The sequence below is a fragment of the Rhamphochromis sp. 'chilingali' genome (genome assembly GCF_963969265.1).
Source record: "Rhamphochromis sp. 'chilingali' genome assembly, chromosome: 6".
Taxonomy (NCBI): domain Eukaryota; kingdom Metazoa; phylum Chordata; class Actinopteri; order Cichliformes; family Cichlidae; genus Rhamphochromis; species Rhamphochromis sp. 'chilingali'.
This window is the reverse complement of record NC_137933.1, coordinates 18,209,612-18,237,115: the sequence shown is the minus strand read 5'-3', so window position 1 is coordinate 18,237,115 and position 27,504 is coordinate 18,209,612. Positions and strand designations below refer to the sequence as shown.

General features: G+C 41.8%; 1 protein-coding gene across 3 annotated transcripts; it reads left to right on the top strand.

Moving 5' to 3' along the window:
* The first annotated feature begins 552 nt into the window (after window positions 1-552).
* Window positions 553-27,495, top strand: LOC308398007 (C5a anaphylatoxin chemotactic receptor 1). 3 transcript variants are annotated; one of them, XM_080884370.1, is made up of 3 exons: window positions 553-843; window positions 25,610-25,743; window positions 26,087-27,495. In XM_080884370.1, the coding sequence occupies exons 2-3, from the start codon at window positions 25,630-25,632 to the stop codon at window positions 27,017-27,019; spliced, it is 1,047 nt and encodes a 348-aa protein (XP_080740496.1). In that variant the 5' UTR covers window positions 553-843; window positions 25,610-25,629; the 3' UTR covers window positions 27,020-27,495. The 3 variants fall into 3 exon arrangements, with proteins under 3 accessions (XP_080740496.1, XP_080740497.1, XP_080740495.1); XM_080884371.1 differs by lacking the exon at window positions 553-843 and adding an exon at window positions 23,682-23,701; XM_080884369.1 differs by lacking the exon at window positions 553-843 and adding an exon at window positions 24,530-24,681.
* Window positions 27,496-27,504: the final 9 nt, after the last annotated feature.

Below are 27,504 nucleotides of genomic sequence, written 5' to 3'. Positions count from 1 at the left end.
GGGTCTAAACCAGCTGTAAAACGGTTTGGAACTGATTTGTATATTATAAGGACGTCACCTGTAGCGTTTAGTGTGTAGCGTTAGTTTTTTTTAGAAACATATTTGTGTCTTGTATGATTGACTATTTGTCACTATTTCAGGAGATCTACATTTAATTAAAGCTTTTTTACATTTTATTTTAATATTTTAATTTAATTTTTTTACTCCACCTTCTGTGGCCTGCTATGTGTTTACGTCACAGGCCATGAGGAATCTGGGGTAGCATATTAATTATAATGGTAATAATAATTAGCAGATGGATACATTAATATTCTATAATAATAATAATAATAATAATAATAATAATAATAATAATAATAATAATAATAATAATAATAAACGCTGTTTAATTAATTAATTAGATTATCATACTGTTGATTGGCCAGGGGGCGTAGCTTGTGTTGATCTTGTGACATGATGTGTGCTTCCTGTCAGTCAGTCACAGAATGATTGTTGGGTTCTTAGCTTTAGGAACCTACTTATACAGACTTAATGTGTTTGTAGAGCTCCACTAGACTAAATGAGGGTCCATCACCAGCTCTCATGAGCTCCTGTCCCTTAGGAAGCCTCAGAGGACGGGAGCAGAAGATGCTTTTTTGTAGGCTTGTAAAAACTGGTGTGAATATTTGTGACACATCCTGTCACACCAATAAGCCCTAGTGCAGTTTGTCTTGTGTCCTTAGTCCTCTAGAAACAGCAGTGATAACCTGGCATTGTTTGCTATGAACACTGAGAGGAAAAAGTCCCTGGAAAGCAAAAAGAAGAAAGAAAAATCATTGGTCCGTTAAAACTCAGTGTCTGATGGTAAGTGTGTGGCGTGTTTCTTCTGTTGCATGTTATAAAATGTGTGTTTTGTGTTTGAGGCACAGGCTATGACTTCTTGTGATTATCCTAATGTTGTAACATTGTGTATGTAGACGACTGCTTTTGATCTCAGAATCTTCACAGATCTGCATCTTTTGCCACTTCTCACGGTCACATCTGCATGACAAACATATGTTTGTATTATATCTTCATGCAGCTGTGTTTCTTAGATTTATAGTGTACATATTATTTATTTGTGCAATTTGCACTACTCCATATCTATTTTTTTAACAAAAGCTTCAAAGAAAAAATGGAAGCGCTCAAATTATTTTCTTGTTGTTGGGCTGCTCGTTCGGTGCAGTCCTGGAGAAAGAAATAGAAATACACCCGGTTCTATAGAACAGTTGTTCTAGGGGAACAGTGTTGCACATCTTAATGAAAAGTTAACACACAGACGGCCACAGTGCTCTGCAGCGAGCGAGAAGTGATGCAAATGAGGGAAATCCACAGAGTGGACCAAACTAATGACTGTTTTTGATGACCAAATTGTTTCAGTGATGATCTATTCTTACCTGAAATGTATTCGTTTAACCTCAGAGCTTCTCCAAGTCTGCTAAACCAGACATCGTTATTGACTTATCTAAACACACACATCAAAGAGGGTTTTGGCCTTTTGCCAAAGGAAAATTACCAGGACTGTGACATAAATATTCTTCAACCTGTACTTTTTTTTACAGTGGGCTTTAATTTACTCAAGTTTAAAACAATTTATTTTGTTTAGAAAAAGGCCGAAAATACCAGGATAACGCATAAACTCCTTTTAACTAAGTTAACAGAGACGCCTTCTTATTACCATTATAATTAACCATATGTAGAGCAGAAGCTGTTCTGAGGCAGGAAAAACCCCGTTCTGTTTGTGTGTTTTACTTGTTGCCTTGCTCTGAGTTCATAGTTGAAGACATCTCTGCACTCAGAGAGACTTAGCGGTCGGTTTCATCTGACCTGTGAGTGTTTGAACCTGTGACCACGTTAAACAAAGAGGGCAGCCAGCCGGAGACCTCTCAGGCAATTAGAAGTTAGGATGAAAAGCAAAATGTGTCATTCTTAACTTGTCATCGAGTCTTTCCGTGTGTCTAACATGGCATTGCAGCATAATTGTTGATGACTGGCTGTTGATGTCCACATCTCTGCGAGCATGTGGACTGTGGTGCGGCAGAAGTGAAACTCCGGCTTGGTCGGCACATTAATGGTAAAGCCCTTTAGCACCAGCAGAGAAGATCTCAGCCACCGCCCTTCCTAACATCCACACACAAATCGGGGAGTTTTTCTCTTTCTTTAACAAAAAAAAAGTCAGTTATGCAAGTCCTACCGAGAGAATGACATTTATCCTACAATCAAGTTTCTATTCTTCTCAGTGGACTATTTGCAGAATGAACCTCAGGACAAGAAAGTACTGGTTTGAAGGATCATGAACGTTGCGGTTCAGGGGAAACACTGATGTGGTGACGAGTAGAAAGGGTAAAGGAGTGAAAGCTGTGACTCACACTATCACCTCGAATGAACCTGCTGTATCCAGGACGCGCAGACTTTAATGAGGTCAGGACATAAAGATGACCACGAACTGCTAAAACAGATGTATTTCTACAGAACCTCATGCAAATGAGTACAAGAAATCGTGCACATGGTGGATCTTCTTTAAAGTCATCTGTACGTTCTGCACCCGAGACTCTAATCCTCTGATTTTCAAGAGAGCCCGCGCTAATGACAAAGATTACACAGGACTTCTGTCACAGCTATGAAGCGCCACAAGTGACGGCTGAACTGCCCAGAGATGTCTGCATCTCTGTCGGGACATGACTGGGCTGTAAGTGTTCAAAGTACAGGCAGCATCTTTCATATTTATAATTCATTTAAGCCTCAACATGAGAAAGCAGACTCTGAAATGTTTTTTCTCTCTCTCATGTAAACATTCAATTCATACAAGTCCAACTTTTCCTTTTCCTGAAACAAATTTAAGGCACACAAGTCTCACATGCTTTGTAATTGGTTTTATTTTCTTGTCATGCAACTTAGAGTAAATACACAACACAGCTTAAGCTATTTACAGTCCGTGTTAGCAAAATTTTCGGGATTTCTCAGCTGATCTGTGAAATCAACAGAAATATAAAATTGAACCTTTAACCGTTTAGTTTGCTTGATGAGAAACTGGCTTCCTCTTTCTCTTTAACCGCTGTCATCTCTAGCAGAGCTGATTCATCTGTAATGCTCACATTTTAAAATTGTACTTTTTCCACTTTTTACTGCATCCATGCACCTGTAAATACACTGTAACAGCAAAGTAGTAAGGTGGAAATTATTCTTTTAGTTGGTAGTTTTGTGGAGAGCTCAACAGGACTCACTGGAAACATTAAGGTGTTAGGCTAAAAGTCAGAGAAGCAGAGAAGAGCACTGACTCTTTAAACTCAGATGTAACGTTGTGCCAAGGCAGAATTTAAAGAAATTGTGGGTTCCTCAAAGATTCGATGAGCCAGATGCAAAAACAGAGAATTGTGATTAGAGAATTTGGTCTTTTTCTTTCTGCACTACTTCATATGTAATACAACAGGAACTGCAGCTATTTCATATTTCCTTGCAGGTGTCGCTGCACCGCTGCACAAAATGCTCCCAACGGGCACCAAACTGACAACCCTGGAGTTATAACCATCTAGACAGCTTAAATTACAGCCAGTGACAAAGAGCATGTGCTTGACTGAACGGTTATTCCCCTGCAGCTTCGCTCTGTGCCTGCAGATGCGTCATATTCCTCAGTGTCATGATGACTCCTCTTTTTCGTCGTAGCAGTGGCCTTCAGCTTTTTTTGTCCTGTGAGATCTCCCAAAGTGAAGCTAATGCTAACATGTTAGGTGTCTGTTAATAAGAACAACCCCTATCACGATTAGCATTAACCTCAACCTGGGACCATGCTTGAAGGCTCCCGTGCTTTACTCCCATGCTTACCTCAATGTCGGCAGTGTTGAAGGTGTCCTGCAGGGGGTGACAGACAGTCTGATTAGAGAGCATTTATACACTCCAGCTGCAATGTTTCCTTCACTACAGAAGCTACAAAGCGGCACAACACTGTGACTTTGTGGAAATCTCGATTTTAGCTGCAAATTTTAAAGATTTAAGACGATCTGCTTTACGTTCTTTCTCATTCTCTCTCATAATTAAAAAATACTTCAAAATGAGGCTTTAAGGCAGAAGGACTGTGCTGATTGTTCAATTCTGATTATTCTTACTCCATTAGTTGGAAATCAAACATATAAACTGATCACTGCCCTCAACACTGAGCTCTTTTCCCCTCTTAAGTTTGACATTCAGTTAAATTGAACTAAATGTCATAAACTCATGTGTGTGACCCTCTAAATTCTTTGTCTGTACCTGAACTGGGCTTTAAAAGACCAGGTGTGGCACAGCTGGAAGTAAAGTTATGTATCTGCCGTAACTCCCCAGAGACACCGCGAGCAGCAACAGGATGTAGCAGGTGCTGTTATGTTGACTTTGGTTAAGAATCAAGATACTAATCTTGGTTAACAGGAAGCAAGTGTAAGTTTGTGTGTGTGTGTTTGTTATAGTGGTAGTTATGAAGCTACTGACCTGTCTCAGCAATGACAAAACACTTCCTCAGCAACCGGTCTCTCTCTCTCTCTCTCTCTCTCAGTTTCTCTCTTTGTCCTTCCTCGCTTAGCTCTTCGCTCTCCTCAGTTTCCTTTCCTCCCCTCTGTCTGACTCGCTTGTTTGCTCTTGTGTAAGTGTAAACCAACTAGTGGGTATTCTTGACTTTTATAGGTATGCATGACTCATGTAAAATCCCCTTTGCTATGAGTATGACTATTAAAAGACAAGAGAATCACATAATACTTTTCTGAAAGTTGCCATTTATCTGTTATGTAAATGCTGCCTACATTGGATGAATATGTGTCGATATTTTTTTTTTTTTTTAGGATTTCAAGCATTTACTTATTATTATGTGCACTGTGAGGATAGCAGTAAAGGCTAACACAAGCATGATGGCAGTTTTACCTTCTTCAGTCTAAATTTAAATACATATTTGAGTCACAAACCTGAAGAGGTTGAATAAGGACACCGAAATAATTGGTGATTTTTTTTTCCTAGAAAAATTAAACTGAAGCTGATAGCAGTTGGGGTAAAAACCAATAATTATTTATTTCATGTTCTCGAATACCTTTTTTAGGGCTCTTTATGTCTGGTTTGAGGTAACTTTACTCACTTTTTCAGAGTGTCTATACTTTGTGCTAGGGGCAGTGTACAGTGCTAAAGAGCTAACTGTATGCTAATAGACTGACAAGCAGCTCTGTTCATTATGTTAGCATGCTAACAGCTGCCAGTTACTTCACAAGTGACGCTTTAAAAAAAGAAAAAGAAAGGAAAGAAAAACAGAAAAAGAAGTCATATGATCTTTAAAATTTACCTAAAAGGAACTCATGAAAACAAGTTTAAAGGAATCCTTTCAATAACTGTGGTGGAACTTCCCTTAAGATCACAATCATCAACTGAGTGGAATGGTAGGGAAAAGGCAAAAAAAAAGAAAAGAAATCACCATTCATCATCTGTGAACCATGAATTTTACATTTCCCAGTGCTGGCGGCCTTTTGATTTCATCACTGGGGCCCTGATGTAAGTTACTAAAAAAAAAAAAAAAAAACCCTAAATGTTGACTTCATGCTGTCACTACAGGAGACGTTGAAAATTAATTTTCCCAAGGGACAACATGAGAAAATGGGACTGCCATGGCCACACCAATAAGATGAACTCAGTTCTGTTTCTTTTTATCTCTTTATAAACTGCCACTGGTGAAATTACATGCTATAATTAGGCAGTGGAAACATGACGTAAGCATGGTAAAAACACCAACATTCTTGGACGTTAACTGTTTTAGTTACATCTTCAACATTATGGTTCATTTTTAGCACAGACTTACACCTGCTGGTGTACAACACAATCAGATTTGGGCAGCCGTAAGTTGTAACACCTGTCCTATTTCAGCTCCAGTCTATCCAAGAATGCAGGTACCAGTGTGAACAATCACTTTCTGTTGTCCCTTTCACTGAGTGCATTGCTGCCAGCTCTTTCATATCTCAAACTCTTTTGCTATCCCACACACAAAGATGATTAACTGGACTCTGTCGCAGACATTACAGCCAAGGGGAGAGTCAGAATTGTCAGATTTGTTCTCGATCAGTGTTGTCAGTGTTGGGGAGTAACGGAATACATGCACCGCCATTACGTATTTAAAATACAAAATATGAGTAACTGTATTCCGTTACAGTTACCGTTTAAAAAGGTGGTATTTAGAATACAGTTACTTTGTTGAAATAAATGGATTACACGGCGGTATTTTCCTGTTTCATATTGTCGCAGGTCAGGATTGTTTGGGTTCTGTTGTTCCAGGCGGCAGCGTTACGGTTGTCATGGTTACAGGGTTACGCTGCTCTCTCTGCAACTGTGTGTTTCCTGGGTGAGAGAGCGCCTTTTTGTTGTTGTTGTTGTTGTTGTTGTTGTTGTGCTAAGCTAAGGTCTTTAAGTCTGACGTCACTAGCCGTGTCTGGGCTCAAACTCCGCTGCAGGTCCATAAATCAAATGATCACTGTGGCATCACTGAGAGTTGAAAAACTATCTAAAGTCTTTCATCTGTAATAAAATGATCAGCGTTCTGCTCTACTGGGTGTAACAATTGAGTTTAACATCCAGGCATCCATGAAAACGAAACGGAATTTATGACATTTAACGGAGTTAGAAGTTAGCAGCAAGTTAGCTCGCTAGCTTCCACCTAAATACAATATAGCATGTCCTGACTGAGGGATTTTGGAAACAAATTCAAACGTACAGCTCTGCTATCACTTCCAACATAAATGAAGACAGAAAACTAGACAGCAGTGACGTTTGTAGGGTTACTGAAGTTTGGCTAGCTGGTATATAACGATGTGCTACGTGACCGCTAGCTACAGCTATGTGAGCATAATATAAACACGCTAACTTTTTTCCACTTGATAAAAGTCAACGTGAGGATTCTCGGTGGTCAGGAACAAATGTAATCTCATTGCAGGTTGCTGTAAACAGACCAAACTTCAGCCAGGAGAACAACTGAGATAATTCATCCACAAGGATGAATAGGGTTAGTCATTCATATACTGCTGCATAAGGTTTTAAAAACTGAGCTTTAAAATGATTAGTAGTAATAAAAGCCAAGGGAGGTCAACAGTGATCACTGACTGTTTTTAGGAGCTTTTTAAACATTTAACATGTTAACAACACAAAACCCATATTAAACACGGACTACTTTAGGCACGGAAGCAGGATTCGTCACGTCATCACTTAAAGACCGGATAGGCAGAATGCTACAGGCATAGCCACATGGGCAGTGTAGTCCATGCTGCAGGGAGAATGGACTGCCATACCCGTTATGTGTCTGTGAGCGCGAGGAGGGAGAAAAAGGAGAGTGGAAAACTACAGTTCGGAGCCGCAGACCTTCAGTAATAGTAATAAATCACATTCATGTAGTTGTAAACAGCATGATAATATATTAAGTAATCCAAAGTATTCAGAATACGTTACTCAATGAGAGTAACGTAACAGAATACGTTACAAAATACATTTTGGGGCATGTATTCTGTATTCTGTAGTGGAATACATTTTAAAAGTAACCTTCCCAACACTGAGTCTAACATCTAAAAATGGAGCAGGTAAGACCAGCTTTGTGATAGAGAGACATTATCTGATGGGAGTTTATCAGAGCATTTGATGGCTGAAATGGGACAGACTGCATGATGTATACTTGCCTACATCTGAATCCCAATTCCCACTGCTTAGTCAATGAACAATGTCCCGGAAAAATTCAGTTTCCTTTGGGGAGGGGTGTAAGATACTTCTTATGACATTTTCATACATTTTGTGGCTGTCACAGAAGTCTCATGCACTCACACTGTTTTTGAATTTGCACCTTTACTCATACATTTATTGAAGATCCATTTCTTACCAAATGCCAGCAGCATCAGTGATCGTTATGACTGTGCACAGCTGAAATGACAGTGTTTTCTGTTTTGTCAGTTATGGGAGTGTCACTGGTGGGGATTTTGAACGAGACCTTTTTCCACTAAATGACTGATCCTGTGTGTAAGATCCTCATTACATATCTAAGGTGGCGCTGTCCCATAATGCTATTGCTTCTAACGTTGGCTTGTGGTAACCCAGTAAAGAAGTCATACTGAGAAGCAATATTTCTGAGAAGGCAGGAGCCGCCCCATTCTTTCTGACTGCCACTCTGCCACTACTCCAACAATGACAACAGCACCGCGCGGAGCTGGTCTGTTGCTTCATGCAACCCGTTCTTGTTTGGTGTAACAAACTCTTGTCACACATAAATCATCATTCCTTTGAGCGTGTCAAAAAGGAAACAGAAGATAGAGTGATGATGTATTAGTTGAAGGGAAAAGACTGAAAGTACACGTGGAGGCGGGGGAGAAACAGAGAAGCGCAAAAGGGACCACCCCCTTTACATACTGGAAATTTATGCGTTTCAAAGCAGTCCTCACTTCTTCTGTCTCGTTTTCAGTTTTACCCCCCCCCTTGCAGATTACATATTTAGGAAGTGAGGTGCTTTGTATGTTTCCCTTTTTGCCATTTTTTTCTAAAGAGGCTTTGTACAAAAGAAATAACTGTGTGTTGAAAGAGAGAAAGTGTCTATAACATTGAATTGAAACCAATTTTACATTTAGGTGTTAAGGGGAAAGCAGATCCTAATCTTCTGTAGAATTGAAGGGACAAACCATAAAATTTTGTGAAGGTGATATTTAACGCCTTCACTATTACCTCATCTGCTTGCAGTTCTTTTCTAAGCTACTACAAAAGAAACTATAAATGAAGAATAACTTTCTCTTCTCTCTGTGTGTCAACGAAAGACAGGTTTCCACGTGGGCAACCAGAGCGCCTCTGTTTTCCTGTCATATGTGGGATATGTATGAGAGGCCTCGGCAGATGTACAGCTGATATGATCTGATGGCACTTCTGTCCTCCGATGACGTCATCCCGTGTTGGCCTGCGTGCCCAAAGTCTTTGACATATGTAGCGCCACAGGGAAATTTTTGTACAAAGGCCCGACAGACGACGTTTGTGGAGTAGAGGTTTCCCCCAATCAAAAGGCATGCATCTAAAATTAGCTGGTTTAGAGGAAGTGTGCGAAGTGGAAAGACCAACACTGGTTATGAATCAATTCCACAAACTGCTTTAAATATTGCACACCTCTCTGCTTTTTTTTTGTTTTACTTATAGGAACTAATTCTCCACATCAAAAGATTCCCTGAAATTTTTTTCCAGATCATACTGTTACCCTAAAAACTTTGCACTGTTTGAGCAAAAAGATTTCCAGACTGAGGGTTTTCAGAGGGTTTGCCACCAGTTAGCATACAGCCAATTTTTATGTTAAAGGTTAGTATTTAAAACTGTGATGATTCTATCGAAACAGAAACTAAATTAAGGGTTTTTGCTCAATATTTGAAATTCAAAAACTGTGAAACACATAAAAAATGAAAAGTGTAGTTTCCAGAACAGTTTAAGAGCACTGCACCTCAAGAAATGTCACATGGCCTGTGCAGTACAAGAGCACTACTTATGGGTCCATTACATCTGATGTTTTTGCCCTGGTGATCAGCAGTGTGCGACAAAAGTGACGTCACAGCCATTGGCGCAAGCCGCCGCTTTGGCCGACTGTTTGCGTCTCATTTTTGTAACGTCACGCATTGTGCCAGTGCAGCCAGGCTGAAGACATGGGCGTATGATTGTGTTTTAAAGCTCAAAGATTCACAGATTGCACAGAGGGGTTGTTGCAAGTTGAAACTTTATGTAAAAAGAGATTTTGTGTGGCGACACCCATCATTCAGGAGAAGACCTGCTCCCTAAGATTTGCTGTAAATGGTACAGAGCTGCAATCATATCACCATAACTGAGCACTTAGACTCAGGCTGTGTGGTTGGAAACCTCAGTCAGTCAAAAGTCACAGCAGAAGATTCCCAAACTGGAAGATCAAGCCCATGTGAAAGCTATAAAATGGCCACTAATGGCCACTAGAGGCGGTCTCTAAAAGCAAATCAGTCAGACACCAATGTTAACGTGCCCAAATTAAGAGCTTTGAAAAGCATATTTATAGCCTAATGCAGAAACCATTTTGGACTTCCACAGACTTTGTACATCAGATGTGGTGGGTGAAATTTTAGTTTTATTAGGCTGCGCCCACACTGGAAGCAATTCACTCATCGCTTTGAAGATGACAGTTGATTGCTAGTGGGCATTCCTGGTTCCGGTTGCCAAGGTGAACCTGTAATGTACTTACTATACATTACAGGTTCACCCCTAATGTACACTTTCACTGGTTTGCCTGCAAGTTGAAAAAAGTTCCTCTTGGGTCCCGCCTACTTCCTGACACCCACAGTTATTACTTTCTGTGGTCTCTGCTAGCCACTTCACTGAAAATTACTTCCAGTATGTACGTAACTTTATTTTCTTACATATATATGTACAGTAGTGCGTTGCAACGGTACAGTTTATAAATGCAGCATGTGAAACAAACTAGCCTATTCAGGAAAATATGGTAACTTCTGGCTCCAAAGAAGACCCACCATGTCAGCCGCTGAAACACTGCAGGTGTCATCATAGTGTTTTACACCATAATTGGTTATTCCCAAACCCGGAGGCATGAGCATTCATAACTTATGAATGGTCAGACATACATCCAGGCAGTGAAGCTGCCAATCATTTGGACAAGTCAACTGTGTCTACATATATGCAGGATGTGAGTTAAATTTATTTTGTTCTCCCTTGGTGTGAACAAAAGAAGAAGCATGGGAACACAGACCTCAGTATTATACACACCACTGCACGTTTTCTTGGTAGCAACACTCAGATGACAAGTGACGTCATTGAGCAAAGTCCCAGGTGAAGGTAGGCGGTGGTGACTGAACCCCAGAGTCTAGATGCTTTTGGTGGTGGTAGAGCAAAGTAAGCAGATAGTAAATGGAGATTTTTGAACAGACAACCTGAAAGAGGTGGAGACATGGGAGAGCTGCACAACACACTGCCTGAAAGGGAGAGCGACAGAACATAGATGAAAGAGCAAGGATTAGGGGTTGGTTGGCTCGGAGAACATGGGCAGGTAGATTATTTGACATGAAATTTTGAATGAGCTGAATTTCAGAGCGTGGGAAGGGGAAGTAACAAAGAAAACTGAGCAGCAAGCTCATGAATCAATCAATGAAGACGCTATCTAAAATGTAAATAAAAACAGAATCTCAAACTCGCATTTTATCCACAGTGGAACAAAGAAAACTTGAAATGTTTTAACCGAGAAAATCATTGTGAACTTGATGGCAGCAACTCAATAAAAGGTTGGAAATTTAAGATGTAACAAATCATTAAGATGATTGGGTGTAAAAAGAGGATTTTGGAGTGTCAGAGTTTCTCAGAAGTAAAGATTCGCAAAGGTTCAGTAATCTGAAAAAAAACTGCGTCTATAAATTTTGGAACAATTTCAGAACAATGTTCTTTAACATCCAAAGATTCCTAAAATCTGAAGAAATCTCTGTGTCAAAATCAGTATTAGCACTGTAAAGAATGATCCATTAAATAATAGCTAGATATATTTGTTGTTGTTTTTTTTAATCGGATTGTTTATTGAACCTTCAAACAATTAAAAGAAAAAAGAAATTAAATAGCATCACTTCCAATACTCATTATCTGTGAACACACCCCCATAATCTGATTTATATTTCTCACTTTCAAGAAAAGGTCTGACACGACGTCTGTTCAACATGGCATTAACAACGCCCATCTGCAGTTCAGATTTTGACCTGGGAGACGACCTCAAGGTTTCAGTGCCCAGCAGACAGGGCTGAAACCTTGAGAAACCTGAGCACTCTGCTTCCTGTGATGAAACCCTTGATGGGGGTGGTCTCTTCTGGGAAGTTGGTGCCCCTGTTCCCCTTCACGGGGCACATGGCGCCACTAAAGGGTTTGATGAGTATGAAAATGACGTGACTCAGCCCTGCTGAACCCAACTAGATTTGACTAGATTCTCTGAATCTTTTAATCTGATATACAATAAATTATTAAATCTTCAAATTCACTGAAATTTACAATGAGTAACATACTGTTAAACCTTGTAACCTATTTACCCACACAGTTTTCACAGTGATGAATCCCCCATGCCCCATCATTATTTCTAAATGAGTCAGCAATTTGCTCTTTAACATCAATAGATGTCACATGTTTCACCAATATTGTTTGGGGTTTTTTGGTTTTTTAAATTAATAAGTCAAATTTCACAAGAATTCTACATCAATAGAAATCTGCATTCTGTGGTTGAATTAGTTGTTAAAGCAAATTCTTTGTTCTCGACAAATTATTTCACGCGACAGTGACAAAGCTGGTGTCATTACGTCAGAAGAGCATCTGATCTGAATTTTTAAAAGCAAGAAACATGTTGGCCCTAAAGTGGAAGGTAAATAAGACCCAGCAGGTTCAACCTTACATGTGCATGTTTGTGCAACTAGTAAAGATCATGAGGTTTTATCCCTTTTATATCATGAAGCCTTTATAACATTTTCCCCGTCCATGTGTTGGTACAAATCACAGTTGGTTAATTTAGCTTTTCTAGTGTTTCTGATCAAAAGAATTAAGGGAACACAAAATAAGACATCCTAGATCTAAATGAATTAAATATTCTTATTAAATACTTTGTTCTTTACATAGTTTAATGTGCTGACAACAAAATCACAGAAAAATAATCAATGGAAATCAAATTTAGCAACCCATGAAAGTGGAAAAACACACTACAGGCTGATCCAACTTTGATGTAATGTCCTTAAAACAAGTGAGGCTCAGTAGTGTGTGGGCTCCTGTATGACCTCCCTACAATGCTTGTTCCTGATGTGTGGCGGATGGTCTTCTGAGGGATCTTCTCCCAGACCTGAACTAAAGCATCTGCCAACTCCTGGACAGTCTGTGGTGCAACGTTGCATTGGTGGATAATAATAATAATGGATTGGATTTATATAGCGCTTTTCAAGGCACCCAAAGTGCTTTACAATGCCACTATTCATTCACTCTCACATTCACACACTGGTGGAGGCAAGCTACGGTTGTAGCCACAGCTGCCCTGGGGCAGGCTGCCATATCGCGCCATCGGCCCCTCTGGCCAACACCAGTAGGCAAGTAGGGTAAAGTGTCTTGCCCAAGGACACAACGACCAGGACAGAGAGCCCCGGGATCTCTTGCAAATGCTAAACGTTCTGCATGGTGTTGGGCTGTAAGCACAACCCCCACCTGTGGCCACCCTCATAGAGTCGGTTTCTGACCGTTTCAGCAGATACATGCACATTTGTGGCCTGTTGCAGGTCATTTTGCAGGGCTCTGGCAGTGTTCCTCCTGTTCCTCCTTGCACAAAGGCGATCCTGCTGCTGGTTGTTGCCCTCCTACGGCCTCCTCCAAGTCACCTGATGTACTGGCCTGTCTCCTGGTAGTGCCTCCATGCTCTGGACACTACGCTGACAGACACAGCAAACCTTCTTGCCACAGTTTGCATTGATGTGCCATCCTGGATGAGCCGCACTACTTGAGCCACTTGTGTGGGTTGTAGACTCCGTCGCATGCTACCACTAGAGTGAAATCACTGCCAGCAATCAAAAGCAGTGTTGGGACTAACGCGTTATTAAGTAACGCGTTACAGTAACTACGTTATTATTGTGGTAACGAGCACAGTAACTAGTTATTATGCCAAAATCAGGAACGCGTTAGTCGTTACTGGGATTTAGATAGGCTCGTTACTCGTTACTACGTGTGGTGGCTATCACGGAGCTTCCACAGATTCAGTAACATTAGCAAGTGGTGGAGGCCAGCAGGTGGATGAAGGAAAAGGGACGCAGAAGGAAAAGAGACCCGAGGCGGCCGCCGGTCCAAGTGTGAACTGAACTTCAGGTAAGAAGTTATGACCTGCAGTCTCTCTGGGTCAGATATGAACCAAGTTTAGGTGGAGTTTATTTTCGTTATTCTGACTTTTTCCGTACTGCGTGCTAGCTAGCATGACGGAGTTTCTATACAGCTGGGTGGTGCTATGAAGTTAACGATGTTAAACTTTATTTTGTTCATAAGTTATTAGAGTTGCCAACCGTCCCGTCTGGTATTCAGAGAAAATATTACGCGTTTCTTATTGAGGTGAAAAGGAACAGTTTGTTCCGTAATCCAGCTACAATGAAAAAGGCACAACGCTGGAGTTATTCTGTCGTTACGCTGCACAGCTGCCTCTCATTCTCTCCCCCTCCCTCTCCTGTTTCTACTTCAATCATGAAACTGATCAATGATCAGCTGATCGGCTCTCTTGTTTGTTTATCGCTCACTTTGCGCCGAAAGAGGAAACCAGCGGATGTTGCGCTAAACAACAGCAGCACGTTTAAGCTTGATCAGCTGTTGTTAGAATTTATTTAATATTAATTTCTAGTATCAGCTGATGTTTGCTGGAGCCACAGCTGCAAAAAAGCTGCTGGTCATGATATCAGTTTGTATATCTGGTGAGAGGGAAACATGAAGATGAAACCAGGAGATGTCCTTACTGGATCATCAGAGCTGTGATGGAGAAACAGGTTTACCTTTTAGGTGACATGAATGAGTTGAAGGGAAGTTATGAACTGTTTCTGAGAGACAAATAACACCAGGATCCTTTTTTAGGTAGCTGACAGCTGGTAACTGTGCAGGGGCGGGTCTAGCAAAGTGTTGCCAGGGGGGCATGTAAGGCATTAACAGGGAGAGGGGGGCACAAAGAAACACTTTTCTTTCTTATTCTCATTTAAAATGTCTAGCTTTTAAAAAATAATTATCTGAATCTTACAACAAACGATTGATAGATTGATGCATATATACCATCAGAACAGTGTACATCACTGTCACAACAGCGTTTGTTTTCATTCAAAGGCTTTATGATTTTTCCTATAATGGTGGGCTGGTCTCTAGTCAAAATGCCCAGGACGATTTTTTTGTCCCAGTCCAGCTCTGTATGCAGCTCATCTGCAGTCTGGTGTTACCTACATCTTCCTATTCAGAAGGCAGAATTTCCGAGTTCTGAGTACAATCAAAGCACCACGACAGCAGTTTTTGTGTTGGATGTAAAAGGCGCACATGACGCTGTGACGTAGGCTAGAATCATGGCAGCAGTCAATGACGGTCCAGGCGTGGGATTTCTCTCGTGGAAATATACACATTATCTTTTCCTTTCTATTGGTAGGTGGCACAGTGCACTTGTGGCAAGTAAGCAAGCTAGAAGACTGGCAAAGTTATGGAAGCAACACATTAACAAGAGAATTCTGAGTAAAACCAAAGTTACTTTCCCTAGTAACTAGTTACTTTGAAAGTAACGAGTAACTTGAAGTAACTGAGTTACTTTTGAGAGAAGTAACTAGTAATGTAACTAAGTTACTATTTTAAAGTAACTTACCCAACACTGATCAAAAGTGACCAAAAAATCAGCCAGAAAGCATAGATACTGAGAAGTGGTCTGTGGTCACCACCTGCAGAACCACTCCTTTATTGGGGATGTCTTGCTAATTGCCTATAATTTCTACCTGCTGTCTATTCCATTTGCACAACAGCATGTGAAATTAATTGTCAATCAGTGTTGCTTCCAAAGTGGACAATTTGATTTCACAGAAGAGTGATTAACTTGGAATTACATTGTGTTGTTTAAGTGTTCCCTTTATTTTATTTTATTTTTTTGAGCAGTGTATATGTATTTAAAAGCATGAAATCCTTGCAGACATCACATAATCTGTAATCAATGTGCAGGAAATCAGTTTTGCTTTGTTCAGTCTTTCAGCTGTTATGATCCAATGTTGTCAGTGTTTGTTTTATGTGTAACTCCTCCCACCAGAGGATGGCTGTGGGTTTTTCCCCTCTTCTTTCTTAGGAGGTGGACACCTGGGCGTGCCTGCTGAGTAGCTAGGTGGAGTCTCTGCCTATCCTCGGATTGGATAATTGGTTGATCACCTCCAGTATATAACCACCAGATGACAGCAACCTGGCCCCTTGGTTTGAGGGGGTTTTTTTTAGTTGTTTTTTTTAGCGTCGTTCCAGACCAAACCCCATACCAGTTGGTGGCGGTAATGCACCTTTCAATTGTTTGCCAACCGCCAATATAACTGTAAGAAAGAAAGAAAGAACCTGGCCCCCTCTCTCCTAACCTCCGCAATCCAACAAAGAACCTTTGTTTTTGATTCGTTGCTGTGTAGAGTGTCTTTGCAAGTATCACCTGAGCAGACACCTCATTGCTGCTTGTCCGGTTCTCAAAAGAGAGGAACAGACCAGGAAGGGTAAATATCCTTCCCCAATACAGACCAAACCTCATGCCTTAGAAGATGTGACTGTAATTCAAAGTGATAAAGTAGATGAAGAGTTCAAGCCTTTTGTGTCAAAAGGTTTTGTCTCATTGATGGGAGAAGAAAAGAGGGTTCCTGTCAGTATTTTGTGTGACATTGGTGCAAAACAGTCGCTCATTCGTGAGGGTGTCTTACCGTTCTCAGCTCAATCCTATTGTGGTGCCGATGTGTTAGCGTGGGGAGTTAGAATGTGTGTAATGCGTGTGCCTTTGCACTTTGTGCAGCTCTCGTCTCAGTTTGTGGCGGGTGAGGTTAAACTTGGTGTGCGACCCCAGTTACCGGTTGCAGGCATTGACATCATCCTTGAAATGATCTAGCTGGCTGCAAAGTTTTTCCGTTGCCTGAGGTAGTTGAAACACCACTTGCAGACACCAGTGGTTCTGATCTTGCCGCATCCAAACAGATCAGGGCAAAAATTGGTCATGACAGAGCTCGGTGTTAACCATCACAATTCCAGCACGTATCACCTGGAGAGTCAGGTTGCATTAGAAAGGTTCCACCAAACTCTAAAAAACCTGCTTCACAAACTTTGCACTGAGTCAAGCCGTGAGTGGGATGAGGGGTTGCCACTACTGTTGTTCGCTGTCAGGGAGACATGCCAGGAGTCTTTGGGGTTCAGTCCAGCTGATTTAGTTTTTGGCCACACTGTGCGCGGTCCACTACGTCTTTTGAAAGAGAAATTTCTCTCAGGCATAGTCCAAGAGAAAACATTCTGGACTATGTTAGTTCGTTTAGAGAGAGGCTGCATAATGCCTGCAATTTTGCTCGTGATGCGCTAGCAAATGCTCAGGTCAGAATGAAAACCAATTTTGATAAAAAGTCTGTAGCACGGATGTTCCAGTCAGGTGATCGCGTGTTGGTTTTCTTGCCTGTCGTTGGTTCGCCCCTGCAGGCAAAGTTTTCCAGTCCGTTTGTCATTGAGCGCAAACTGAGTGAAACCGATTAAAAGGGCTTAGAGAACATCATGGCTGATGCCCTCTCTAGGTCATGAATCAAACATTTCATTTGGGGTTAAACGTTTGATTTTTGGGTGGGGGGGAAATGTTATGATCCAATGTTATCAGTGTTTGTTATGTGTGACTCCTCCCACCAGAGGATGGCTGTGGGTTTTCCCCTTTTCTTTCTTAGGAGGTGGACACCTGGGCTTGAGTAGTTAGGTGGAGTCTCTGCCTATCCTCGGGTTGTATAATTGGTTGATCACCTCCAGTATTTAACCACCAGATGACAGCCACCTGGCCCCCTCTCTCCTAACCTCCACCATCCAACAAAGAACCTGCGTTTTTGATTCGTTGCTGTGTAGAGTGTCTTTGCCAAGTGATTTGCAAGTATCACCGTGTGTGTGTGTGTGTGTGTGTGTGTGTGTGTGTGTGTGTGTGTGTTGTTAGTACCTTAATCTTGTAAATAGATTTGTAAAGTAGCAATTGTATATTTTGTTCACCTTGTGTGTGTATATATTGTTCACTGCAGCAGCCTAGTAGGTGTGAGAAGCCATTTTTGTTAAGTTTTCTCCTGTTTTTCGTTTAGAAAATTAGGTAAGTGAATTGTCTTTTGGTTGGTTTTCATTTTGTGTAGGAAAGCGTAGGGTCCATTAGGGAGTTTTGTTTGTTATTTTTGGCACTGCTCACTGCTGAAGCAAATAAATGGCTGCTTAGCACTTTAAAAGATACTATTGGTGTTCTTTCTTGGGTGGTGCGTGAGTGGGGCCAGTTTCTTGTTGCGTTCAATACACGCCTAGACTAAGAACGTAACACAGCATTCAAACAATTTCAGCTTTACTTTCTGTAATGATCTAAATAAATAAACCCAGCAATAAAACACTTCAAACTGATACTGACCAAATAAATACACATCTAAATGTTTCCCCCACACACTGATATAGATCTAATTTTAAACAAGTCAAAATATATACTGAAAAATTATTTTGTACTTTTCTGCTAAAAATGAGACTTTCTCTGACTTTCTTCATTGGTGTTTTGTTTTGTTCTTGTTTTTTTTTTTTAAATTCCCAATTAATTGACCAGAAGGTGGCACTGAAACATAAAAACTTAATGTAGCTGCATTCTTGCTTTTAGTATATCTGGAATAAATTCTGAATGAAAGTGACACATGGGGCAACAAGCCAGTGTACAGCCTTTAGTACAAAATAGTTGGACATATGGGAAAGCTGTTTCATAAATATGTGTCATATATGTCAAATGCAACCGTACAAACAATCCAGGATCTCTGGAGAAACACATCTACGGACAGTAGATTCCTTGACACCGGAGTCTACAGTAGTCTACTGTAGACTCCGGTGTCAAGGAAAACACTCCTAAAAAAACACAGAGGGCAAAACCTCTTTGTTATTTACCAAATAAAACAAATCTGTTTAAATGAGAAGACGAAGGAGATGATTGTGGACTTCAGGAGGGGCAGACACACACACACACACACCCCTGCACGACGGAGGATCTGCAGTCGAAGTAGTACCCAGCTACAAGTACCTGGGTACGTACCTAGATAGCAACCTCACCTGGAAAAACAAAACTTCCAGCCTGATCAGGAAGGCTCACCAGAGGCTCTACTTCCTGAGGCGGTTGAGGCGTGCGGGAGAGCTCAATCCTCATCTCCTTTTACAGATGTGCGGTGGAGTGTTCTGTGCTCTGGCATCAACGTGTGGCACGGAAACTTCACTGTGGCAGAGAGGAAAGCGCTACAGAGGGTGGTGAAGGCTGCACAGAGAGTTGTCGGAGGCAGCTTCCCAACCGTAACCGACAAATACACCTCCAGATCCAGGAAGAGGGCCACCTGTATCATGAAGGACCCCACTCACCCAGCACACACACTCTTTGTCCCGCTCCCCTCAGGCAGGAGGCTGAGGATAATTAAATGCAAAACCACCAGACTGAGAAACAGCTTCCAGAAGCTGTGAGACTTCTCAATGCATAATGGACAAGAACTGTTATTGTAGCACCTTAATCACTACTGACACTTACTGACACCCTCACTTTATCAATGCTGGTCATCATGCCCTTTTGCTGCTAAAGCATTTATACCTATATTTATACCTACATTCTGTATCCATACTCCATACTGGTACTCAGGTTGTGCACTTAGTTTATTGTATTATTCTGTTATTCTGTTTTGTTTTTAAAAAAAACTTTTTAAAATTCTGTTTCTTCGTTATTCTGTTTCTTTTCGTTCTGGGACCGTGTGTACATAATTTCGTTCCACCTCATGTAAACATGTGATGCAAATGACAATAAAGCTCCTTGAATCCCTTGGATCCTTGAATAAGCAGCACTGCCATCTGGTGGCGTACTTTTGCAAGTAACTAGACAGGAACCAGGCAGCTTGTTTACTGCGCAGACACTTTATATGATCTACAAAAAAAACTATTTTTCAAAAACTATAAACCTCTGCAGTGCCCTGGTGTTTTAGGAAATTGTCTTAAAAAAAGTTCTGATTCAATTGCTGGGCTTCAGGCTGAGATCACAACACTGGTTTTGTGTGCTCATTTAGGTCCATTCAAAAGAGCCTGAGAAGCTTCAATACAGCAAAATAATCATTAAAGATTCTGCAGTGAAATGTGAGCATGCTGGTGTCGCTGACCATCCTAACACCAGGTGTTCTTGAGTTACACCCTTCCATTGACATTTCAATCAGATGACTCATTAAGTTGTTCAAGTAGTCTGCAGTGCGTCACTTTTTACCCATTGTTCAACTGTTATAAAAATGGGAGTGCCCATATTTAGCTTCTAAATACTTTTCAGGAGAGGACACATGGCCACATGCTTGGCATAGGCTCAGACACATCCACATTTCAGAATGGATGACTGCAAAAAGACCACGATAACTGCTGAATCTGAGTTTGAGATGTCTGGCAGCTACAGGAGGGTGCATGTAGGAGATAAACAGGAGACATAGTATTATGAAAGTAAATGAAGCGCCCAGTCATGTTGAGGAGAATATGCAAGTCTGAAGTTGTTTAGACTTTGGGACCCTGCTTGTCCAGATTGAGATTTGATATCTGGAAGGTTGTAATTTGAAAACTTATATAATAAAGTCAAACACTGGGCCCAATTTTTAGCATTCTTCCTCTTCTTTAGGGGTCACCACAGTGGATGATCTTCCTTCAATCACCCTATCCCTAATATGCTCCTCTGTAACACCAACCGTCTGCATGTCCTCCTTCACTACAACCATGAACCTTCTCGGCGGTCTTCCTCTTTTTCTCCTACCTGGAAAATATTGTCCCACACTCTCTCCTCTGCACGCATCCAAACGTCAGCCTGAGCTGTCCCTCTGATATACTCACTTCGTTGTTCTCAGTGCCACAGTCACCATAGCTGGTCTCAGTTTCAAGCCTCAAACTGAGAATCTGGCTATTACAAATTTCTTGGCATTTTAAAACTAGATGCCATGAGCAACTTAGAAACAGAGGACACTGCACACTCACACAGCGGCAACTAATCAGTTAGAAAGTAGCCACATACTAAAGCATGTCCTGCTGTACCTTTGATTTTAGTATAAACGAGAGCAAAATTTGTAAAATTAACCTCACGTTAAACTCAAAGAGACTTCAAACTAAGCGAGACCATAAACTCATCAGGAAAGTCTTTATAGAGGTTTTATAACCAAGTGAGCCACAGATCCCTCGGGGACTGTGTCAGGAAGAGCATCCAGTGTAATAAAAAATAATAAATAAATCAAAAACATGCAGAGCTATCCTCTGTGGCGAACTCCTGCGAATAAAATGCCATTTTAAAGTAGCTGTTTAAAGAGCCATGCGCTTTCCCATAAGACTTCTGTACCAGGGGTGTCTAACATAAGGCCCAGGGTCCAGAACTGGCCCATCAAAGACTTGATTTTGGCCCACTGACTTTATAAAATGTGAAGACATGCATAGATTTTGAACTTTTAACTGAAATTTTATAAGTTGTTCATTAACATCTTTTTCTATTGACAAAAACTGCTCATGCTCAGCCGTACTTAAATTACACCAAATTGATTAACTAAGAGATAAAAAATTTAATTTCAGTGAAGTTCCTGTTTTTCTACTATTAGTGACTCCGTAGTTAATTAACAATAACTTTTTTCATAATTACAGATCAGTCTGTGCAATGAACTATCATAAAAAGTTACCACCACTCCCGCCCACTTTACATGAAACAACTATATGTGCTGTATGTGGCCCACGATGTAAAATGAATTTGACATTCCTGTTTGACATTCCTGCAGGGTGCGTACATTCCTGTATGCACCCTGCAGGCTAATTAGCAAGACTGCAGTTTTAATGTGTGTCTACTTCACTTTTCACACACTGAGCCTACCTCAGGGAAGCTTTAGACCCGGCCACTGCAAACAAACGTCAAATGGCACGCACAGGCGTGATCTGGAGCGTCTCGTGAAAGCAGAAAGCTGTGTTAGATAAATAATTTTCAATTATCACGTGAGTGTTTTGCTGTGAGGAGCACCTTCATCAACCAGCCGGCCAAAGTATTAAACCAGTGTCCCTGATAAGTTTAAAGCAGCTGACCCTTGACACAAACACAGCTGAAAATAATACGAATTAGCTAAAATTATTTTTCAATAGCATTTTCAGTTTGATTGTGCTCTCCTCATTTATAATCAAATCAAATCACTTTTTATTGTCACATCACATGTGCAGGCACACTGGCACAGCACATGCGAGTGAAATTCTTGTGTGCGAGCCCCACAAGCAACAGAGATGTGCAAACACAACAACACAAACGAGCAAAATACAAGAATGGCCAACCTGAAACTAATAAATATATGTACAATATATAATAGTGTATGCATTTCTGGATGTGTATACTAAATATTTTCCTACGTGTGTGTGTGTGTGTGTGTGTGTGTGTGTGTGTGTGTGTGTGTGTGTGTGTGTGTGTGTGTATACACATTTTTACAAATTAAATAGTAAAAAAATAAAATAAAATAATAATAATAATAAAATATATAAAATATACAGAGTTGAATATGTGCAAAACAAGTGGCATTTATATACAGTGTGGAGTGCATAATGTTAAAGTTCCAGTAGTGAAGCTGAGGTGTCTATGACGTGCTCATCAGTCTGATGGCCTGGTGGAAAAAGCTGTCTCTCAGTCTGCTGGTACGGGACCGGATGCTGCAGAACCTCCTTCCTGATGGAAGCAGTCTGAACAGTTTATGGCTGGGGTGACTGGAGTCCTTGATGATCCTCCCCGCTTTCCTCAGGCACCGCTTCCTGTAGATGTCTTGGAGGGAGGGAAGCTCACCTCCAATTATCCGTTCAGAGCACCGCACTACTCGCTGGAGAGCTTTGCAGTTGTAGGCGGTGCTGTTGCCATACCAGGTGGTGATGCATCCAGTGAGGATGCTCTCAATGGCACAGTGATAGAAGGTCCTGAGGATGCGGGGGCTCATGCCGAATCTTTTCAGTCTCCTGAGAAAGAAGAGGCGCTGCTGCGCCTTCTTCACTGTTTTGTTTGTGTGTACTGACCACGTAAGATCCTCAGCCAGATGTACTCCAAGGAACCGGAAGCTGCTCACTCTCTCCACAGCAGCGCCGTTGATGGTGATGGGGGTGTGTACTTCTCTGCACCTCCGGAAGTCCACTATCAACTCCTTTGTCTTTGCGACGTTGAGGGTGAGATGGTTGTCTTGACACCAGTGGGTCAGGGCGCTGACCTCCTCCCTGTAAGCCGTCTCATCACCGTTGGTGATAAGACCCACCACTGTAGTGTCGTCCGCAAACTTCACAATGATGTTGGAGCTGTTAGTGGCTGTGCAGTCGTAGGTGTAGAGTGAGTACAGGAGAGGGCTCAGTACACACCCCTGTGGAGCACCAGTGTTCAGTGTGATGGGGGATGAGGTGATGCTGCCCAGTCTGACCACCTGGCGTCTGTCAGACAGGAAGCTAAGGATCCAGCTGCAGAGGGAGCTGCTCAGTCCTAGATCCTGCAGTTTCCTGTCCAGCTTCGAGGGAACGATGGTATTGAATGCTGAGCTGTAATCTACAAACAGCATCCTCACATACGTGTCTCTCTTCTCCAGGTGTGACAGGGCAGTGTGTAGTGTCAGGGCTATGGCATCATCAGTGGACCTGTTGTGGCGGTATGCAAACTGTAGAGGGTCCAGTGAGTCGGGTAGTGCAGAGCAGATGAAGTCCCTGACCAGCTTCTCGAAGCATTTGCTTACGATGGGGGTCAGGGCTACAGGTCGCCAGTCGTTCAATGAGGAGATGGTGGAGGATTTGGGTACAGGGACGATGGTGGCCATTTTGAAGCAGGCTGGGACTACAGACAGAGAGAGGGAAAGGTTGAAGATGTGCGTGAACACTCCAGCCAGCTGAGCCGCGCATGACCTGAGGACGCGGCCGGGAATCCCGTCCGGACCAGTAGCTTTGCGTGCGTTCACCTTCCTGAAGCACTTCCGCACATCCTCCTCAGACACAGTGTGCGCACCGCGGATGACGTCAGTGCGCACACTGTCCGGTCTCATGGTGTTCGCTGTGTCGAATCTAGCGTAGAATATGTTTAGATCCTCACACAGAGAGGCCGTGGTCTGCGGTGTGCTGGTTTTCCCTCTAAAGTCTGTGATCGTGTTTAGTCCCTGCCACATACTCCGAGGGTTGTCAAACTGTTGCTCCACCCTGTCCCTGTACTCACGTTTGGCTGCTTTGATCGTGACGTGATGGCGCCGAGTATGACAGATCAGACAGACAGATCCTTTTGGCTCAACAACATTCATTTGTTGTGTTTTGTTAAAATTAGCGTGTGTTGTTGTTTTGATGTAGACTGAAAGCTTCGGTCAAGTCCAAAACTGTTTTTTCGGGTGTTTAAAAATGATCTTATCATCCACTCCACACAAAGGAATGCAAAACAATGTGGCAGACATAATAGAAAAGGAAGTAAAGCAAATCGAAATCTAGATTGATGACTATCTGAACGCGGCACTGGCAGCTCAAGAGCAGCTGGGGTACGTTTCCTCTCACTGCCAGCTATGAAAAACAAAGTGCCCACCAAAATGTTAGAAATCAAGTTTCATGGAAAAAAACAAACAAAAAAACAACTTTGTGGCAATTTTTTTTTTTTTTTAAAGAGAGACGTGGCAGTTTTATCTTATTCAGTTTTTACCTTTTATGCCTCTGAGGTTAACAACTACTCATGTAAAGCAGCTGATAAAGCCGGAGGGCACTTGAAATGGCTTTTCACTATCAGAAGAAAATGATGATTGACTCTGAGATGTTGTAAATATGGTTATAGGAAGGAGTGTGTGTCTGTGTGTTGCAATCACAGACAGGAAAGAGAGAGAGTTAGGCAGATAGGCACTCCCTTTTCATTGATATGCTATTCCACTTCTTCCACCCACAACTCAAGTAAAGGAGGTGAGTAAAGAAGTCTTTGAATTAGATTTTAATTTGAATCCTGCTTTTAGATTTTAATTTTATTTTTTAAAACAACCAACTTCAAAGCGTTTAATCTCCACTGATTCACAGCTACTGATAACTCTGGTGCAGGTTGGTACTGATCTGGTTAGTACGGGCAGCAAACTAAAATTGGAGTCAGTTACAGCACAAATGCTGCTCATTGCTTTTAATACTTAACATGGAAAAAGGAAATTTTTTTGTGATTTGTGAAAGCAGAAATTCGCTTTTGCTTTGAAAAAATGAATCCATACCAGGGAGATAAGTTCACTGATACATGAATGTTTGCATGCAGCAGCAGAATAGCAGACCCCGGGGTTGCCTGAATGTACGTGTAGCAGATTCCTTTCTCGTTAATCACTGCTGTTGCACCTGACGTGCATGCTGTGCTTTCATGTTTTTATTATTCACGCCATGGAAACAAAAAGCAGCACATAAAGTCAAACTGCCTCTTGAGATAAAAGCTGACATTTGCACTAAAACCCACAAAATTGTCAAAGTTAGAGTACAGTGGTTACGTGCAGTGGTTATGATTATTCATCCGATTAGAAAATGCCACCTAAGTGATAGATGATTTTTTTTTAAAAACACCCACCCAGGTGATTCAGACTCGAGCGCTGCACTCACTTTGTTTCATTCGCTATTTTTAAGTAAGGAACATAACTTTAAGAAACAATGCAAAGCTGAGCAAACGTACAGAAGGAAGTTTGTGGCGTCACCTTGCTGTGTGGTGTGGACATCAGCTTGTCAACATTTTAGGCAACCAGCATATGTGAAATCTGTCTTTCAGTGCAACAGTTGCATATTTTCCTTCTCCATCAGTGATGAAATTGTTTATTGACAAACAGCCGCAGTACTTTCTGTATTTAACTAACGTGCTGCATTACAGCCCAGTTTCGTATCGGCCCGATGGCTGGCATGAATGGGACACAGGTGGAAAACCTATCTAGCTCCAACAGCAGCACCTGGCAGGCAGAGGCTTCAAGAGGAACCCAGATTGTAGTTACGCTGCTTATCTTCTTGGTGAGAAATCTTCTTTTTTTTTACTTTCAGTTCATGAATCGTTTCCGATGTAAAATTCACATTCAGTATCAGTTCCACTTACATATATACATGTGGAGTAAATGCTCCATGTATTGCAGCTACAACAGGCAGGGAGCCTGCTCAATGTAAATGACGATTGTCATGCAAAGGCTGAAAAAGCCACCAGAGCTCATTAAATAAGACCAGCTCCATCTTCGTATCGGTTTCACAGAATGAACAGTAGGTTCAGTCTTCACAACAAGCAAATAAATGAATTCCTGCAAAATGTCAAGTTGCTGTTTCCCCGAGCCTAACTGCAACCTGGTTGTCTTGGTACCTCAAGGTGGGCGCGCCTCTGAATGGGCTCGTGGTTTGGGCGCTCGGATTTCGGAGTCATCGTCATGTGGTGCGTAGAGGTAGTAATGAGGAGACACGCGCTGCCAGCAGTTTCCGTGTCTATGTCCTGAACCTTGCCCTGGCCGATCTGGTGCTGATCCTGCGGACCCCTCTCATGTTGGGCTTTCTCATTCACAACTACAGCTGGCCATTTGGGGACACCTTCTGCCGCATCATCATGTTCCTGCGGGTCCTGGGATTGTACGCCTCTGCTTTCCTCCTCTGCGCTGTGGCTCTGGAACGATGCTTGTGCCTGCTGAGGCCGGTGTGGGCTCGACTGCGACGGCCAGCTTGGGCCGTCCCTTTGGCCTGTGGTCTCATATGGCTGATGGCTACCATCTTGTCTAGCCCCTACCTCTACTTCGCTGTCCTGCAGGAGAAATCTGGGAAACACCTTTGCTATGAGAGTGAAGGGCATAATACGACTTTGTTCGTAATCGAAACTTTAGCAGGTTTCATGTTGCCCGTGCTGGTGTTCCTGGGAAGTAACCTGGCTGTTCTGCTCACTATTAGGAGAGCTTCACCTCCAACACCCACCTCCTCCACTCCTTCAATGGCACGCAAGATGATAAGGATGTACCATGTGCTCTTTTTCACAATGCTCCTCTTCCTCACCTGCTGGGTCCCCTATTTTGTTTGTCGATTTGTACAGGCTTTGGCCAAATCTCACTCTCTGTTTCAGTCAGCAAGCTATGGTAAATACATATCTCTGTACCTGGTGTATATCAAGAGCGCCCTGAACCCCGTGCTTTACGTGTTTGCTGCCAGAGGCTTAGGCCGTGCCATCAAAGCTTCTCTGGTCTCCACCATTGACCGACTTTTCAATGATGACTCCTCAGAGTCCATACGAAGGAAGTCACTGAAAAACTCGCAGATGTAACAGGGAGGCCAATAATGTAATAATTTAGCATGTTAACTCTTCATTTCTTCAGCATTTCTTTTAACATGTGCATTTCTCCTTTTGTGGAAATTATTCATCCCCCTTTAAAATGTGAGTTGTGTAAATACAGAAGTAGAAGTGTTTGAGTTATTACAAGTGAATGTACCGCAGTGTCCTCTTTATGAGTGAAAACCACACATAATCTTGTAAATAAAATGATGATTTTTGCTTTAGTTTGACAGTTTTGCAGAGATGTGATCCTATCTGGACCATGTATTTCAAGGATCTGGACTGTTATTGATTTGTTTTGAATGTACACATACTTTTTTATTTTTTATTTTAATAGGCTATTAAAATTTTTGAGAATGGGAATGGAAAAGTTTCATTTACAAAACAAAACAAACAAACAGAAATTACTCCTATGCTTTGCCAAAAAGAGCATATTTGGCTCATGAAAAGGAGATTTGGGTTTGGCTGTTGCTGCC

Coding starts and splice junctions, on each gene's coding strand:
- LOC308398007 (XM_080884370.1), top strand. CDS start 25,630: ATGGCTGGCATGAATGGGACACAGGTGGAAAACCTATCTAGCTCCAAC. Junction 25,744..26,086: donor TTACGCTGCTTATCTTCTTG/GTGAGAAATCTT, acceptor TGGTACCTCAAG/GTGGGCGCGCCTCTGAATGG.